The sequence below is a fragment of the Euleptes europaea genome, chromosome 6 (genome assembly GCF_029931775.1).
Source record: "Euleptes europaea isolate rEulEur1 chromosome 6, rEulEur1.hap1, whole genome shotgun sequence".
Taxonomy (NCBI): Eukaryota; Metazoa; Chordata; class Lepidosauria; order Squamata; family Sphaerodactylidae; genus Euleptes; species Euleptes europaea.
The window spans coordinates 95301873-95319810 of NC_079317.1; the positions used below are offsets into that span (position 1 = coordinate 95301873).

The window sequence follows — 17938 nt, forward strand, 5'->3', positions numbered from 1 at the left end:
TGCTTTTGTAGCAGCAGGTGTTCTAATGCTCCTTTCAACAGATAAGCGAGTACGGCTGAAATAAGACATTCAATCTGGGAAGAAGTGTCAAATGTTAGAATTTTAGCAACTCTTTTCTGACATTTCAGAAAAGGAATATGTCTCGTTTTACTAAAATGAAACCAGAATTCCAAGCCAGACTAGCGCATTTACTTATTTAATTTCCATCCCAATTTGTTCCTTCATGGGATTCAAGGTGGATTACATAGGATCCTCAGAAGGTCTCCCATCCAGGCACTTGCCAGGCCCACGCCTACTTAACTTCAGCCACATTTCCCGTATTGCGTCTTCCAGTCATAGCCCAGGACCCATTACAATCAGCGGCTCATCTTTTTGATGTGTTTTCTTCTCCAGCACAAACATGACATCTCTTTTGAAAGCAATGCTTTCTCCTTCCTTCATGGTAATTTTGCTGCTTCCCCCTCCTTGATGCACAAGCATACTTCATGAAGGCCCCAAATAGCAGTATACACATTCGGAAAGCCTACTTACCACTCCTTGAAGACTTGGAGGGATCAGGCCACAGTACACAGGGATGAAAGTGCTGCAAACACATGCCTGAAACAAACAAAATACTAAGAAAATGTCTACGGAAAAACTGAGTATTGTGTTCAGTTTTGGGCCCCACAATTTAAGAAAGATGTAGATAAACTGGAATGTGTCCAGAGGAGGGCAACAAAGATGGTGAGGGGTCTGGAGACCAAGTCCTATGAGGAAATGTTGAAGGAGCTGGGTATGTTTAGCATGAAGAAGAGAAGACTGAAAGGGGATATGATAACCATTTTCAAGTACATGAAGGGCTGTCATATAGAGGAGGGTGCCGAGTTGTTTTCTGTTGCCCTAGAAGGTCAGACCAGAACCAACGGGTTGAAATTAAATCAGAAGAGTTTTTGTCTACACATTAGGAAGAATTTTCTAACAGTTAGAGCGGTTCCTTGTTGGAGCAGGCTTCCTTGGGAGGTGGTAAGTGCTCCTTCCCTGGAGGTTTTTAAGCAGAGGCTAGATGGCCATCTGTCAGCAATGCTGATTCTATGAACTTAGGCAGTTCATGAGAGAGAGGGCATCTTGGCCATCTTCTGGGCATGGAGTAGGGGCCACTGGGGGTGTGTGGGGAAGGTAGTTGTGAAATTGCTGCATTGTGCAGGGGGTTGGACTAGATGACCCTGGTGGTCCCTTCCAACTCTATGATTCTATGAAGTGGAGGACTTACATATCAAGAACACCAAAGTAAAGAGTATGATGGACCAAGTCATAGTTACAGGACAGTTTTCGTAGTGAAAATATAGCCATTCAAGCTTCCCAGTCTCTGACTGGTAGGAACATACAGTTCCATATGCAAAACCAGTAAGCAGACAACTTGTTAGTACTTGCCTGGATAAGTTCCTCCTTGGAGTTGAACTCTGATAATATGACATTCTCTCCATCTGAGACCCGTGTCAGTGAAATGCCTAAGCGTCCGCTGGCCAATTCATGACCATTGACTGGCAGGGTCTTGTATAGGCAAGTGCGGATGATTTTCACCAGGTTGAAGGATGGGTGGAGAGGGCCAAGAAACCTCTTCCGAGCTTCTTTAGAGACATGGATGATATTTGCACCAGCCTCACCTACAACATGGAAACCAATGCTCATTAAAGGGATGCCACTGCTGCATGCCACTCTATGTAGATTATCTTTAACCACCCCCCGCCTCAACATATACACCACAGTGAAGAAAGCCTACAAGATATGCTGAGAGAATTTATACACCAGACACTAATTCAACCATCTGAAGAATAAAAAAATGGTAGTGATATTCAAGAGGGCTTGTGAAGACGAGATGATTAGTGGAAGAACATTTAAACCCAGGACTGCCTACTATGTTCTGTCTGCAAACCCTATTGGTACATTCTACAGTAGCCTTACCCTCACAATCTGGTAGTTACTTTTATACCATAAGATACAGATGAGCAAGTAAGGTCACTTCACACGCGCACACACACACAATGTGATAAAAATACATGGTTTGTCCAAATGGACTACACACCACAGGAAGTTGCAGTCACTCAGGAATTCCTTGTGACAAATGTTTGTGGCAAGTTTTTCGTGTACAGAAAACGGGACAAGTGCTAAGGACAATCTCTGATGCAGCCAATTGACTCATTAGCTAAGGCATTCAAAACACAATTCTCATGAAGCCAACTCTCAAATGGTAGCTTTTTTTGCCACCCGTAACCTTTGAGTCATTCAAGAATGACAACATTGATATAGGACTCATAATTCCAAGGCACTGTGAATTCACATGCTTTTCATCCCTAGCCTCAAGTTAAATATATCAGCCCATGTGAAAATCCCAACCATTAGCATAATCACTCTATCCTAGGGTTTCTTCTCATCTGACATGAAGGAGAATCCCTCACAGCTGCTTGTTGTGCTTAATGGCTTCCAGTGGTCTTTTTATTCTAAAGTTTGTATCAAGTCCTTTAACCACTAAAAAGTAGTAAACATATGAACTGTAAATTCTGCATTTCATCTCCGGTATTGTAACAAGTATGTTAACAGTAGTAAAAATTCTCTGGTAAGTCTGAAAAACAATTGTAGTACCAGCTATTCTATTTCATTCACTTCCAGGTCAGCATTTTAGTGGACAAATGGGTGCCTCTTGAAACCTACTTAAAACACAGCCGAGAGAAACACCTACCAATTATAAAGCTACATGTGTCCCCCAGCATAATAAAGCATCCATGAAAGTTTGCTCCTAAGCTTGCACTGTGCCTCATTATATAAACCATAGCTTTCCAGGCAGGCAAGGTAAAAATTCAATAAACCAAATATAGATTTACTGATTTGGAACAAACCTAACAAACCCAGTTTCACTAAGGGAGAACATATAGGGGTAGTAACAATTTACAAGTGCTCTAACACACTGACAGTTCTCCAGCTATGAAATATGGTATCCCTTCACATATACTTCAGAACTGTAGTTGTTCCGTTGGCCCAATGGTCAATTTCTCCCTCTAGGGAGGGGGGATCTTCCAGCTGGCCCAGTTCGGCCACAATGTCCAAGCGATGTTGTAGGCATGCACGTTTCCTCTTCATCTTTTTGTCCCCACCCCACTCCAATCCCTTATTTCCTCATTTGCAGGAACTACAGTTTGCCGTGACATCCGCAATAGGTACATTATGGTTACCACAAACTATTTACCACAAACTATTATTTGTCACCAAACCAGAATTGCAAGCTACAATTAGGGAAGCCCAAATGACCCATCCATGGCTTATCCAAGACATTTTAATTTACCTTTTGCCCTTTTCCTTGTGATTAGAGTAATTTCCATTCATCTGTTCTCCCTCTTGCTCATCGCAAAACATGAATCAGGGTTAAAATATTGTAAATTTAATTATTTTATCATTTTTTTAAAATATGATTTTAAAAAATCTGAATACAAGATTCCACTTAATAAAATAGTCAGCAGAAGGTACACTCTTAGCTTAAGACTACTTTTTGAAACCTGGTCCTATGCTGTTTTGAAATATTCTTTATTCTACCACAAACCTCAATATTCACTTAATGAAAAGACTATTTTGATTTTTTTTTTAATCCCATCCTCCAAGGAGCTCAGGATGGGATACATAGACTCCCTTCCCCTTTACAGCAACTCTGTGAGGTAGGCTGGCCAAGGGAGAGTTCCCTAAGGATTTTTGAGCATCTGAACAGGTTGTGTATCTCAGGATGCCAGCTGCAATCAATAAGGTTCTATGATTCCTTATACCCAAATAAGAGTGTCTATGATAAATGTCTGATACACACTATTACCCTACACTTACAGCTAAAAGCCCACAAGCTTTCTGTTCTGACAAAAAGCAAAGGAGGGGAGGCTGACAAATCAGCATTAGCCAACGGGAACTCCATTTGGCCCTCCCTATAAAAAAATGTTTTGATAGCTACTATCCTTTTTAAAAAAATATCCAAATCCTCATGAAGGAAGACCAGTTTCTTCAGAGCCCAAACTTTAACTTGAGAAGCAGAGCTTTCCCTATTTGTGATAACTCCACTGTTTGTTGTCATGCGCCTTCAGAAACAAACATTTGTGGGAAGTAAAACTGAACAGACAGCCCAGTAAATGGGAGTGGGCCAGAGGCCTGTCGTAGTAGAAAAACAAGGAGACACCCATTTCCCCCACTGCCTTTGGGGCATCTAGCTAGAAAGACTTGCTGTAGGAAAACAGTTGGGTGGGGTAGGGAAGCTCGTAGATTCCAGCTGCCAGACCTCCAAAAGAAAATCCCAGTGCAACTTGTTAGGGCTTGAACGCCTATCTTCCACCCTCGCAAGCTTTAGCAGGTGCAGGTGAGAAAGTGACACAAACAAATAATATGAATCTAGTCAAGGGTTTAGGAGCCCCGTGGCGCAGAGTGGTAAGCTGCAGTACTGCAGTCCAAGCTCTGCTCACGACCTGAGTTCGATCCCGACGGAAGTTGGTTTCAGGTAGCCGGCTCAAGGTTGACTCAGCCTCCCATCCTTCCAAGGTGGGTAAAATCTTCAAGGGAAGATGACTGGGGAAGGCACTGGCAAACCACCCTGTAAAACAAAAGTCTGCCTAGTAAACGTCGGGATGTGACGTCACCCCATGGGTCAGGAATGACTCGGTGCTTGCACAGGGGGCCTTTACCTATAGTCAAGGGTTAAACAAAGGGGCTGTTAGTAACGGTGTGCCAGATTGGCAGCCGAAGCCCCTACCCCACTCCTGCTCATTCATCATGCCCACTCTAGTTGCTGAGAACCACGGTCACAGCACCAGAAACAGTAGCACAGCAGAATTGTGTGGTTGTTTCAAAAGACAAACCAACATCAGGTTACTTAAGAAGTACTTTTTTGTTTGCTAAATTGTCTTCCCTGCTGATTGCAAAGGGGGAAAGTGCTGCTCATTACAAATATTTACAGCAGTTTAAAATCTAATTAATTAGGAGACTCCTGATTGCAGCACAAATGTCTTCGTCCCAAAGAAATCCTCATCAACCAACCTCAACACTAATTAAAATAGCCTACATTATCATTCTGTTAGTGCTACCTAGGGTAAATTCACTCAATTAGGATATCAGTCTTCACATTTCTAAAGCAGGCATAGGACAGTTGCTCTTCCTATTGCTATACTTGACCTAAGTTAGTCTCCAGGACTTCCTGCAATCCTTTCAACTGGATCCCTTCCCCCTTGATCACAGTCCACATAGAGAAGTTTGGTATCACAGATCTCCAAGAAAGTCATTTGTGTTGGCATTATTTGGGCATGCAACAACAGCATGATAGCACATCACTGACACAGCCTCAATTCTCTCCCACAATTACAGGATGGTAGGAGGGGAAGGAATAGCTCCTCCCCTCAACTACTTGACCTTTGAGTCCTGTGGAAAGCGGCTCTTGCCAAACACGTAAAATGCCACACTTCTGCGTAAGAGATTTCTCTTACTTCATTTACACAAGCCCACTAGCTGGCCGGGCAGTGCCAAAAACTCCCTAGAGAGAGGGGACTGACTGAGTGAACTTCAGGCTTCCTAGAAAAGAGGCCCTGATTCAGAGCATAGCCAGCAGGGGACTGGGTTCATTCAGATGGGCTCCAAGGTATATGACAGCAGCAAAGATTCATGAGCCAATGTTGTAATCTTTCAAGATACTATATATACACAGGGAAAACCAACAGGCTGAGCTTCAGGAATGCCACAGAGGACTATCAATAGGCATGCTGGAGCAGAAGGGGTAGAGAGAGAGAAGATGTGCTCGTATTACATTTCACCTCAACCTTTCTTCAAGCAGCTCAGGACAGCATAAATGATTCTCCCCTCCTCCATTTTACCCATCAGGTACATTAGGCTGAGAAAGAGAACAACTAGCTCAAAGTCACCAAGTGAATCCAGGTCTCCCCAGTCCTAGCTTGACCCCCTCCCCCCAACAACAACAACACCCACTGACTTCATATTAAGGAACAATATTATTCCCAAAATATGTCATTACCAAATTCTTAGTAAAAGGTAAAGGTCCCCTGTGCAAGCACCGGGTCATTCCTGACCCATGGGGTGATGTCACATCCCAACGTTTACTAGGCAGACTTTGTTTTTATGGGGTGGTTTGCCAGCATCTTCCCGTCATCTTCCCTTTACCCCCAGCAAGCTGACAGGTACTAATTTTACCGACCTCGGAAGGATGGAAGGCTGAGCCAACCTTGAACCAGCTACCTGAAACCAATTTTCATTGGGATCGAACTCAGGTCATGAGCAGAGATTGGACTGCAGTACTGCCGCTTACCACTCTGCACCACAGGGCTCCTAAATTCTTAGTAGAAGACTAGTAATAACAGAAACAAATACTGGATATTCTCAATTTTACCTCCCCTCTTCTGAGTTCCAGTATTTGGTCAGCCCGCAATCTTCTTTTAAGGATATTTTGGGTACTGTGTGAATATCACAGTTGATCATCCTCTTCCCTCCTTTCCCCCATATATCCTCTCTCAGAAGTCTAGAAGGTCTTTAGGGAAATCCTTCAACTTTTTACAGTCTCCTAAGACTTAAGCCAAGACCCCACCCTGAAGAAATCACCACAGTCACTTTCTTGCCAGCAGAGTTCAGTTTGGTCTATAAAAATATTTGAGTATTTGACGAACAAAAAAAGAATTAGTAGCAACAGATAAGACTTGCCTGAAGGCAAGAGGCAGGACGGACACAGATGCTGCTCATTTTTGGAACCTGTGGCTCTCTTGGAGTGGCTCCATCTTTGAGCAAAGGGCAGGGACATTCCAGCTATGTTTGCTATTCTTGGCCAGTATACAGGGGAGTCTTAAATCAGCTAACAGGAATGTAAAATCTCTATTGGACAAAGTGAGCATTCAACTGAATAAAATATTTCCCCTTCACTTTCTAGCCTGAGTTCACACCAGACAGAAAAGGCTCCTATGTATTTCTGGGAGCTGAGTGAAAACCTGCCGAAGTCTAAGGCTCAATCCTCACACAGTTTATTTAGAACACTAATTTCTCCCACAATCTGACTTCAACAGCTTCAAGAGCCAGTGTGGTGTAGTGGTTAAGAGCGGTGGTTATGAGCGTTGGGCTCTTAATCTGGTGAACTGGGCTGGTTTCTCCACTCCTGCACATGAGGCCAGCTGGGTGACCTTGGGCTAGTCACAGCTCTTAGAGCTCTTCTCAGCCCACCTACCTCACTGAGTGTCTGTTGTGGGGAGGGGAAAGGAAGGTGACTGATTGTAAGCCGGTTTGATTCTTCCTTAAGTGGTAGAGAAAGTCAACATATAAAAACCAACTCTTCTTCTTCTTCCCCTTTTTGTTTATCTTGTTCCAGTCATAATTTCAGCAGTCTTCCATGGCCTATCCTGACTCACTGGCTGGTCTCTACACCATTTGGCAACCTGCTTTAGGCTATAGCCTTCCCATTTGCACAAGTTCCACATTTGTTCTTACTTCCTACAGCTTGTTTTTGCTGAACTTGTTTTTGCCCCTGCAGCACAGTTGTCTTTTCACCAGAGAGAAATGCACCATGAATAGGAAGATTCAGCCAAGTTACCAGTAGCAGAGCCTGGGAGAACTTCTGAGGAGAGAAATCCCAGCTAGAGATAAATGATAAAGTCCAAAAAGGCACACAATTTTGGAAAGGGAGTCAAATATGCAGCAAGTTGACTGCCCAGTCACTGCCGCTCATCATCCACATAACATCTCTTAACTACTTGTTGAAAATACTGTACATACTGGTTCAAAGGTGGGTTTTTTTAAAAAAAATAAATTCTGTACCACAGCTGCTGCTTCCTCCCAGTCCCATTTCATCCCTGCTGCAGACAAATTTCAAATCCTTCCCAAATTGGGGAACAGGTAAAGGTGATCTCCTGTGCAAGCACTGGGTCATTACTGACCTATGGAGGGACACAAATGCCTTTGTGCCTTTAAATCAGTTATAAAAAGGCAATACTGAAGGAGTGATTGTCAGTGAATGAGAGATCAAAAGGATCTCATTTTATATCACATTAAAATGTATGTGTCCTAGAGCAGGAGTCCCACAAGGTATTATGGACAATGATTCAATTCAGACATCACATCAAACCATAGTCAAGGAAGATTAACTTTGATTTGGCATGGTGTTCGAAGGGACTAGGCATATACATGAGGCTGCCTTATACTGAATCAGATCATTGGTCCATCAAAGTCAGTATATTGTCTACTCAGACTAGCAGCAGCTCTTCAGGGTCTCAGGCTGAGGTCTTTCATATCACCTATCGCCTGGTCCTTTTTTAAACTAGAGATGCTGTGGATTGAATCAGGGACCTTCTGCACACCAAGCAGACGCTCTACCACTGAGCCACAGCCCCTCCCAAAGCCATGCTTTGCAACTCTCCAGAAAACCATAATAAGATACCAGAGTTTCAAATGAGCATCCATGATTTCTACTAACTGCAGTTTGGCTTCATGTATGAGTTGAGTCAATACAAAAGGGAGGATTACTACAAGTGCCAACCAGGCAAAACATAATTCTAATCCACTGCAGGGTTTTGCTGCCAACCCTGTAATAAGATAATAATCTTCAAGTCAGAGGCTGTCCATCTACTAAGATTAAGAAGGTATGCCAGCATCTGCATATAGATGCTGCCTTTCATTTCTGTTCTACAAGTTAGGAATTGCTCACAGGGCTTTTTACCTACCTACCTACCCTTCTAATTGAGGTCCGGACTCCCCAGCTCTCTTTCTGAAAATCATTAGGAACACAGTTGGGTACCAAGTCAAAGTACTTCTTTTGAGCCCCAAGGAGATACTGAATGCTACTACAAACATGCTTTATTTTTTGTAGAGATCAGAATCTAAAAGATTAAAAGGAAGAAGTGGGAAGCACAAGAGAATGGGTTTTCCTAGTAGTCCATGCCTAATCCAAGTCCGATAAAATGGGGGAGGATTCCAAATTGAACAGACACATCTAATATCTGTTACACATCTAACACAAATGTTCCAATTTGTCCACCTAAATCTGCACACTGTTTTCAGAAGAGAAAGAACCCAAGTTGACTGAATGCACAAGCTATTGTGGAAAGCTAACTCCTGCATTGAGAAGCTTAGGAAAGCATGACTGATATAGCGTTCTAACAGCTCTGATGGTGCTTATCAGACTTGCAATTCCAGCCTCCTTGCAAAAATGCTGCAGTTTAGGATCACTCAGCATTATTAAGACCTCTGGCTAAGCTCCTCTTTCAGTTCCCTCACATCAGATTTCCCCACCACCACTTTTGTTTTCCTTCTTCAAACTGATTTTATTACAACGTTACAGAATGAGGTCCACTCAAGCCTCTTGCCTCCCTATGAGCAATTCCCAATTACATAACTTGATTTCCATAAAGAAATAAAACCTTTTCTCATGGCAAAAAAAAAAATCTGCATTCCTAGTGGTTCAGAAGGAGCCTGTACACTGTCATGATCCAATTCATCACTTTTCCTTGCTTGGACAGGCATTTCTGACTCCTTCATTTTATGGTGGCGGGAGTTGAAAAAACATACTTTATTTCAAAAGGGGGGGAGGAGCAGTGGAGCTCCGGCCTTGCCAACCAGCCAGCCACTGTGAACAGACATGAGTCATCTGTTGTCTTCAGGAAGAAGTGGCAATTCTAGTTCGAAGCACCAGCTGCAAGTGCTAATTTAAACACTTCTTATGAACTGCTTGGTATTTTTAACACTCTTGGGGGAAAACCAACATTGAACACATGAAGCTGCCTTATAGCGAATCAGACCCTTGATCCATCAAAGTCAGTATTGTCTACTCAGACCGGCAGCAGCTCTCTAGGGTCTCAGGTAGCGGTCTTTCACTTTACCTACTTGCCTAGAGCCTTTAACTGGAGATGCCGGGGATTGAACCTGGGACCTTCTGAATGCCAAGCAGATGCTCTACCACTGAGCCACAGCCCAGTTTTTCCTAAAAGCAGTTGGAGGAGGTTTGTGTGTGTGTGTGTGGAAGCCTACATTTTTAAAAGCGGTTGCGTGACAGGCTTTGACATGGAAAGGCACAACACAGCAAAGGTTTGGGTATTACTTTGTTGACACTCTCAGAATGACAGGTCACGCTTTCCTACAAATATGGAAAGAGCAATAATAAGGACAAGTTCAAATTTGCAGAGATAGTCAGTCATGAATTTCAGCTAGTTAAAACTTGCAGTTCTTTAATATTCATGACATGGCTCTTTTATACAAACATTTAACTACAGGACAATCTGAGGTTCCTCTGCATCTGGAAACCTGTTTTAAAAGGTACTACCCTCATCAATCCCCAGCATCTAAAGATAGGGCAATGATTGAGGACAATACATTGGCCTCGATTTCTGGCTCTATAAAATACACCTGGTGAATAAAGTTAGGGAGATCATGACTTCCCTGCCAACTTCTTCATACATTTGGAAGTACCAGGTTAGGATTCAGCTACAGCACCTTCTGCCCAGCTCTGCCCAGACTCATCACACAAGAGTCAAGCGTTGCCTGTCTTGCTATAGCAGGAAGGAAAAAATCAGGAAGGGGGGCAGAGAAGAAGGAACAGACCTTTTTGCTGCTTCAGTCCTTTTTTTATTTTAAAGGGGGGGCAGGATGATAACCTTACTGGTCAGTATGTCCCTCCCTAAAAGCTCTCCTCAAACTGAGGAAAAACACTAAAGTGTAGAAACTGTAGAAGATTGGTAAACAGAAGCTTTCTTATTATCACTTATATGGGAAAACAACACTCCCTTGCAGGCATTAGACACTCACATGACCATCTCATTAAATGGTTTAAAAGGGATGTTCCCTCAGGGTGTTGAGAAATACATGTATTAGAACTATTTGTTCCTCAGATTTATCCCCATGTGGAGGTTTCTACATATTATCTTTCTGCACTTCCAGGTCCTACAGCTACTCCATGGGGGATGGGGAGTTAGCCATAAGTCTTCCTGCTGCTCTCGATTTAAAGTGTAGCATGAAGAGGCAGGGCCCTTCCTGTGCTAAACAGAAAGGACTCTGTAAACACTCAAGATAGGGCATTGCCCAAACAAATAATTCTGTGGAAAAGGGTTCTTGGAAAGCCTGGCTTTGAGCCATGACCCAAGTTTCTTTCATATTTGACTCAACCAGATGTCTTAGGATTCTGACACAAGGCAGCTTTAACAGGGGAAGGTCCTAAAATACAAGAGTGCCTACTTGCATGGCTTACAATGAATTAAATTTTCCCTGTTTTGACAAACCACAGCTTGCTCAATTTTTTTGCATTACAGCTGTCTAGATGGGCAAGTATTTCTCCATCAATTGGGAGTTAATATTGGGGTGGGGGGATTACTTTCTATTGAACCTTTTGCCCAGGTTGCCATATGGTTTTATGAGGAAGTTCTTAATATGACCTTACTGGCAAGGATGTTGACAATACTGCCATATTTCATCATTTTGACATTCTACAGTGGTTTTTAATGAACAGGACCTGCATTTGCAAATCCAGCCTATTCAAAGTACATTTCTGAAACGCACAAATGACAAAGCTCAAAACAGTTAATGCAAATAGTCAGCATTTCAGTTTAGGGAGAATATACAACATTTGAAAACAATTATAATTATGCAGTACTTGCATTAATATGCTGCAATAATATAATAATTAAAGACAAAACTGTAGTCTCCAAAAGGCTTTTTCATTGTAATGTAAGCTAACTGAAAATCCATAAATTCATTTCAGCCACAGACTATATTCTGTTTTTAGGTATAAGGTGGTTTTCCAGTTTCCTTACCAGTTCACATACTTTACAAGGTATTAACCAACAGTTCGGCTGATCTTCCAACCTTTTAAAGCTTATTCCAATGTTGCCAAACGTGTAATTAAATTAAAAAAGGCAGTGCAGCATCTGGAAGGGCCAGAAGACTGTAGAATGTATCCTTAGAACTGAAGTATTCTGAGGGGTCAGCCATGGTAACGAAAGGAATTCTATCTAAGAACCTTTGGCCTGAAGGATGGAATGAGGTTGTACAACTATGGCTCAGCCCATATCAGTTAATAGTGCCTTGGAGTCGGCAGTAACTGAGCCAGCCCCGTGCAAAAGGGGGAAAGCATGTACTCCTCCTCCTGCAAAGCCCCTGCCAGATGCATTGATGCAACTGCCATTGTACAAGTGTAGAGTGAATGTGAGTGTAGCCTTCCTACACAAACACACACACACAAACATTGCAACACTGGTGCTGCTACAGGAAAGCAAGGGAGGGGGACTTTCCATTACAGTGTGGAACAACAAAGACCTTCCTCTTCCTCGTGCCTCTGTGTGTCATTCTTGCCTGATCGTTGCTCTCCTGCACAGAAATAATTTACTGATATTACGACACATGTACAGTAACACAAACTGAACTTAGCACAGGCTGGTATCAGAATCCTTCTGCTATTAGAATATAATAATTCCAAGAGGGACTCTGCAAGGACTTGCAGGAGGCGTCTCTTTTCCCCCTCCCCAATTATTTCCTCTCTCCCTTTCCTGAAAGCCCCTGTAGCCTCTCCTCTTTTCCTGCTTCCTCCTCTCCTTCTATGGTTACCAACCTCTAGGTGGGGCCTGGAGAGCTCCTGGAATCACAGCAGATCTTCCAACTACAGAGATTGGTTCCCCCTTAGGGTTGCCAGCTCCACGTTGGGAAACTCCTGGAGATTTGGTGGTGGAGTTCTGGGAGGGCGAAGTTTGGGGAAGGAAGTGACCTCAGCAGGGTATAATGCCATAGACTCCACCCTCCAAAGCAGCCATTTTCTCCAGGGGAACTGATCTCTGTCATCTGGAGACCAGTTGTAATTCCAGATGATATCCAGCTCCCACTTGGAGGTTGCTTGTTATTTTCCTTCAACCCACTTGGAGGTTGGCAACCCTAGTTTCCCTGGAGGAAATGGCTGCTTTGGAGGGTGGAGTCTATGGCATTATACCCCTCTGAGGTCCCTCCCCTCCTCAAACCCCCCTTCCACAGGCTCCACCCCGAAATCTCTAGGAATTTCCTAACCTTGAGTTGGCAACCCTATGTCCTTCCCACCTATCAGCAAACCTACCTTTATCTGCTCCTCTGTCTTAAGCTCCTCCCCACCCCAGCAACTTTACCTAGGAAAACCGTAGTGCCAGCTACCAGGCCAAAGCCCATTTGCATCATAGGGAAACTTCAAGGACTTGTGGGATGGCACCTTGCTTGCCTCTGTATCCCCCTCCCCACACTATTTCCTCTTTCCTTCCTCCTGACAACCCCCATATCATCTCCCCTTTCCCTGCCTCTCTCTGTCCTCAGCCATTCACCAACCTACCTTATATATGTCTCCCATCTTCAGCTATATTTATTATTTACTTACTTCATTTCTAACCCACCTTTCTCCACATTGGGGACCAAAGCTGCCGATGTTATTCTCCTCCTCCTTTTTATCCACAGACAATCCTGTGAGGTAGGTTAGGCTGAAAGTATGTGACTAGCCCAAAAATCACCCAGTGAGCTACCACAGGAAAATGGTAATTTGAATCTGGGTCTTCTGGACCCTACCCTGAAGCTCTAACTGCTACACCACAGCAGCTTTCATAAGATTGCTGCTGTTGAACAGTAGCAAGCAGCCAGGCCTAGTAGAGTCATGGAAGTTGGGTGGTATGAAGTCACCCAGAGGCTGCTTCTGGGCCTAGGATTGCCAACCTCCAGGTGGGACGTGGAAATCTCCCAGAATTACAACAGAACTCCATACAACAGAGATCTGTCTCCTTTGAGAAAATAAATGCTTTGGAGGGTGAACTCTATGGTATTATATTCAGCTGAGGCCTCTTCCTTCCCCAAACCCTGCCCTCCTCAGACTCCACCCCAAAATTTCCAAGAATTTTCCAACTTGGAGCTGGCAACCTTACAGGCCTGACCCCAAGGTGCCCTTCCTTAAAAGCTAAAATTGGCCTGGAAAGGGCTCTGCCCCTCCTCCTTGCTTTTACTCAAAGAACCAAGTTTTGGAATACTGTGGTTGCTTAGCAACACCCACTGAGGGAATCCGTTGCTTAAAGCTACAGGTGCTACAGGCACTCCTTTGATCATGTTCGGGATTTTTAAACTCCCCAATGTTTATTTTTTTAAGATTTCACATTTTTTGGGCAAACCTGGGGCACTTTTCAGGTTTGTAGAAAGATCTGTCTTGCCTGTTCAAAACTCCAGTTACCAGATTTAAGTATCCAAAGATTTGGCCGACTTTGCAATTAGAATATAAGATAAAATGATGATAACCAGCCTGATCCATCAGTCTTTCGTCATAAAGATTATTGTTATGCAAGGCTGAATATGGTAAGTAGCACGAGAGAACTGCAGCTATGGCACCAAATTAATACAGAAACAGTCCAGAAGAACAGTAGTGAGACCTAAAATGGGCAAGATACTTGTTTGTCTGAATCTCCTCCCTAACTCTTCTTAAGTAGTCAGACTGTGGCACAGGTGCTGAGCACAGCACAGACTGCAGGGAGGGAGAGGTTGTGGTACTCCTGGTGAGAAGTAACGGGGCTCACGGGACTGTTGAGTCAGACCTATACTTCTGCCAGTTTTTTCCACGGGGGGGGGAGCAGGGCTGCATATGGAACTGGTCAAAGAAGTTGGCCACAACTGCTGTACTCTACCCCATCACTGGAGAAGTCTGATGGTTTGAGGTGGCAACAGCGGGCACATAAACATTTTTGGTGGGGGGAAACCCACATGGCCCAGTTGCCACTGTCCTCATGAGCTTTCCAGTCATCCAGGAAGACTACATATGTGATGCATATACCGCTATAGGGTTGCCAGGTCCCCCCGCCACTGGTGGGGGATGGGGGGTAGGGTTGCAAGATCTAGGTTTGGAAACTCTTGGAGATTTGGGGAAGGAGCCCTGGGGAGGACAGGGACCTCAGTGTGGTGAAATGCCATAGAGTCCACCCTCCAAGGCATCAATTTCCTTCCGGGGAACTGATTTCTGCAGTGTAGAGAGGAGCTGTCATTCCGGGGGATCCTCAAGGTCACACCTGGAGGCTGTCATCCCTATAATGTGTCACACCAGGCCACCACACAAAACAGTCCACTTTCACCTCAAGTGACTGGAGACTGTGGGATATCCCTACCCTGGTTAAGGAACCTCTGAACCCCATCTGACTCAAAATTGCCTTAAATGGCTCTTTCCCCTCTGCTCCTCCCCCTCCCTCCAAGTGTTCCAAGAGCCTTGATTGGTCGTTTCTGTGGATCTCTCCAGATCACCAGGCTACAAAGGGCATTGGCAGATAATGGAAAAGGGGATAGGCTTGGCTCTGTCCATCACAAAGAGCTTCAGGCTTTTAGCTTAATTCAGCTGCTTCAGAATAATCATCTCCTTGTTCTATTTAACACAAGACAGAGTCAGGAAAAACTCATGGGAGGTTGCGCCTTGGATTTGCCGCTCTCTAAATGCACATTTTCCCTAGCCAAATTCTCAAAGCTCAAAAATAAGCCCCCATGCAGAGTTTTGAGAATTCAGATGGGAGAAATGTGCATCTAGAGAGCGGCAAATCCAAGGCAAAACATCCCATGCGTTTTCGGCCATCAACTGTGTGTGTGAGTCCTCAAAGCAGAATAATCAGGATGATTTTCTGACAGAGGACTGATTCTCTGTATTCAGACTTTAAAAAAATATATGTACCACTATAGACAAACCTGCAGAACTGTTTCCCAAGATGAAGACTACTGTTGATGAAAATGATTGATCAGAGGTATGGATATGACGCCAGGCTGAGAAAATGTATGTTACTGCTTGGCCATCCACACCCTACCCTCTTAAGGGCCCAGCACTACAAGGACAAAGGTATTTTCTTCTTTAGTCAGCTGGCAAGATTGAGCCCTTATCACTGAACTTTTCCAGTCAGACCAGGAAAATCCCAGCTCTTTTTGCTGAATGTACAATTAAGGTCTCAGCATATTTATTTTGCCCAGCCAGCTAACCAATAGAAGAGCCCAGTGTATAGTACCTTACTTTCAGTTTTCTGAAGCCCTTCAACCTACAGTCCTACCCTGCTTTTCCTCTTCGAACATAGCTCTTTAGTCCTATCAAGGTTCAAAGGAGACATGATGGGGGAGGGGGAGATATATCTGCATCTAAAGAAGGGTGGGGCGAGGTCTAAGGTTTTTTTATTTTTTGCAATGAAGATATGCATGAATATGAGGAGCTGAACCCTCCCCTGCCTTTCCTCACTATGGTCCGTGGCTTGTGGTACTTTCTTACCCATCCTGGCTGGGCCGTGGGGGAAAGGTTCAGCTCCCATATCCTCAGGCACCTAATCTACTATTTATTTACCTAAAATATTTTTCTGCTGCCTTTTGATCCCATCAGGTGCACAAGGCAGCGAACATTTCAAACAATTAAACACATTTAAGCAATTTAAAACACATTAAAAATTATAAAATGATTCAATTAAAAGCATATAAACAAGCAACACCAGAAGGAGGGCCAGTAACCATTATAGGGGGTATACCAGTTAGAGCTGCCAGGTGGGGTAGGGTGCCCAGATCCAAGTTGGGAAACTCTCAAATCAGGGAGGGAGCCTGGAGAGGACAAGTACCTCAGTGGGGTACTATGCCACAGAGTCCATCTTTCAAAGCATCCATTTTCTCCAGGAGAACTGATCTCTGTAATCTGAGATGAGCTGTAATCCTGGGGGATCCCCAGTCCCACCTGGAGGCTGACATCCCTAGCCAAATGAAACAAAAATGGTCTTCACCTGCTGGTGAAAGATACCAATAGAGGGACACAGATGAACTTCCCTAGGGAGGGAGTTCCCAGGTTTTGGTGCCACAACTGAGAAGGCCCCTTCACAGGTTGCCACCCATCTAGCTTCAGATGGCAGGGGCAACCGAAGCAGGGCCTCTGAAGATGACCGGAGCATACAGGAAGGTTCATAAGGGAGAAGGTAGTCCTTAATGTATGTTGGTCCCAAGTTGTACAGAGCTTTAAAGGGTAATACCAGTACCTTGAATTGAGCCCAGAAGAAAATTGGAAGCCAGTGTAGATAGAACAAGAGTGGAGCAAAATGGTCCATATGACCAACTCCAGTCAACTCTCTGGCTGCAGCATTCTGTAAAATTGCAGTTTCTGGAGAGTCTTCAAGGGCAGCCCCACATAGAGCACCCTGCAATGATCTAATCTAGATGTTACCAGGGCATGCACCACAGTGGCGAGATCTTTTCCGCCCAGGAAGGACCACAGCTGGTTCACCAGCCAAAGCTGTTGAAAGGCACCCCTTGGATACAGCTGACACCTGTTTATCCAACGGGAGGCCTGAGTCTAGGATCACCCCCAAATTACAAAACTTCTCCTCCCGTTTTCTGGGTCAGATCGTCCCACCAGGAGCAATTCAGTTTCAGCTTTTTAGCCCTTGTGCGTTCTAAAACAGCCTCCAGGCTCCTGCTCATGGTTTCCACAGCCGCTCCCATTTCTGCTGGTAGCCTGAGATAGAGCTGAGCATCACCCGCATATTGGTGGCAACTCAACCCAAATCTCCGGATGACTTCTCCCAGCAGCTTTACATAGATGTTGAAAAACATGGGGGACAAGATGGAACTCCTTGGGCAAGGGGCAGAGCAGCAGTCCCCCAGCACCACGCTTTGAAAGCTACCCTCAAGGTTGGACTAGAACCATGGCAGGACAGTGCCTCCCAGTCCCAGATACCATGACTGATGGTATCAAAAACTGCCGAGAGGTCCAGGATAATTAATACGGTCACACTCCGCCTGTCCATCTCATGGTACATGTCAACCACCAGGGTGACCAAGGCCATCTCAGTCTCATAACCAGGCCTGAAACCAGATTGGAATGGATCTAAACAATCCATTTCATTCAGGAATCTCTAAAGTTGACCAGCCACCACTCATTCAATCACCTAGCTCATTTATTTACTTCATTTATACTTCACCTTTC

The 17938-nt window shown here is 44.2% G+C and overlaps 1 protein-coding gene across 1 annotated transcript in view; it reads right to left on the reverse strand.

Moving 5' to 3' along the window:
* The window catches only part of PNPLA2 (patatin like phospholipase domain containing 2), a 64393-nt gene that overhangs the window by 14642 nt on the left and 31813 nt on the right, over positions 1 to 17938 (reverse strand). The window contains exons 2-3 of the mRNA XM_056851579.1: positions 1411 to 1643; positions 532 to 597 (exon numbers count right to left, since the gene is read on the reverse strand). Of these exons, the coding sequence (XP_056707557.1) occupies positions 532 to 597; positions 1411 to 1643 (299 nt within the window). The remainder of the gene's footprint in view (positions 1 to 531; positions 598 to 1410; positions 1644 to 17938) is intronic.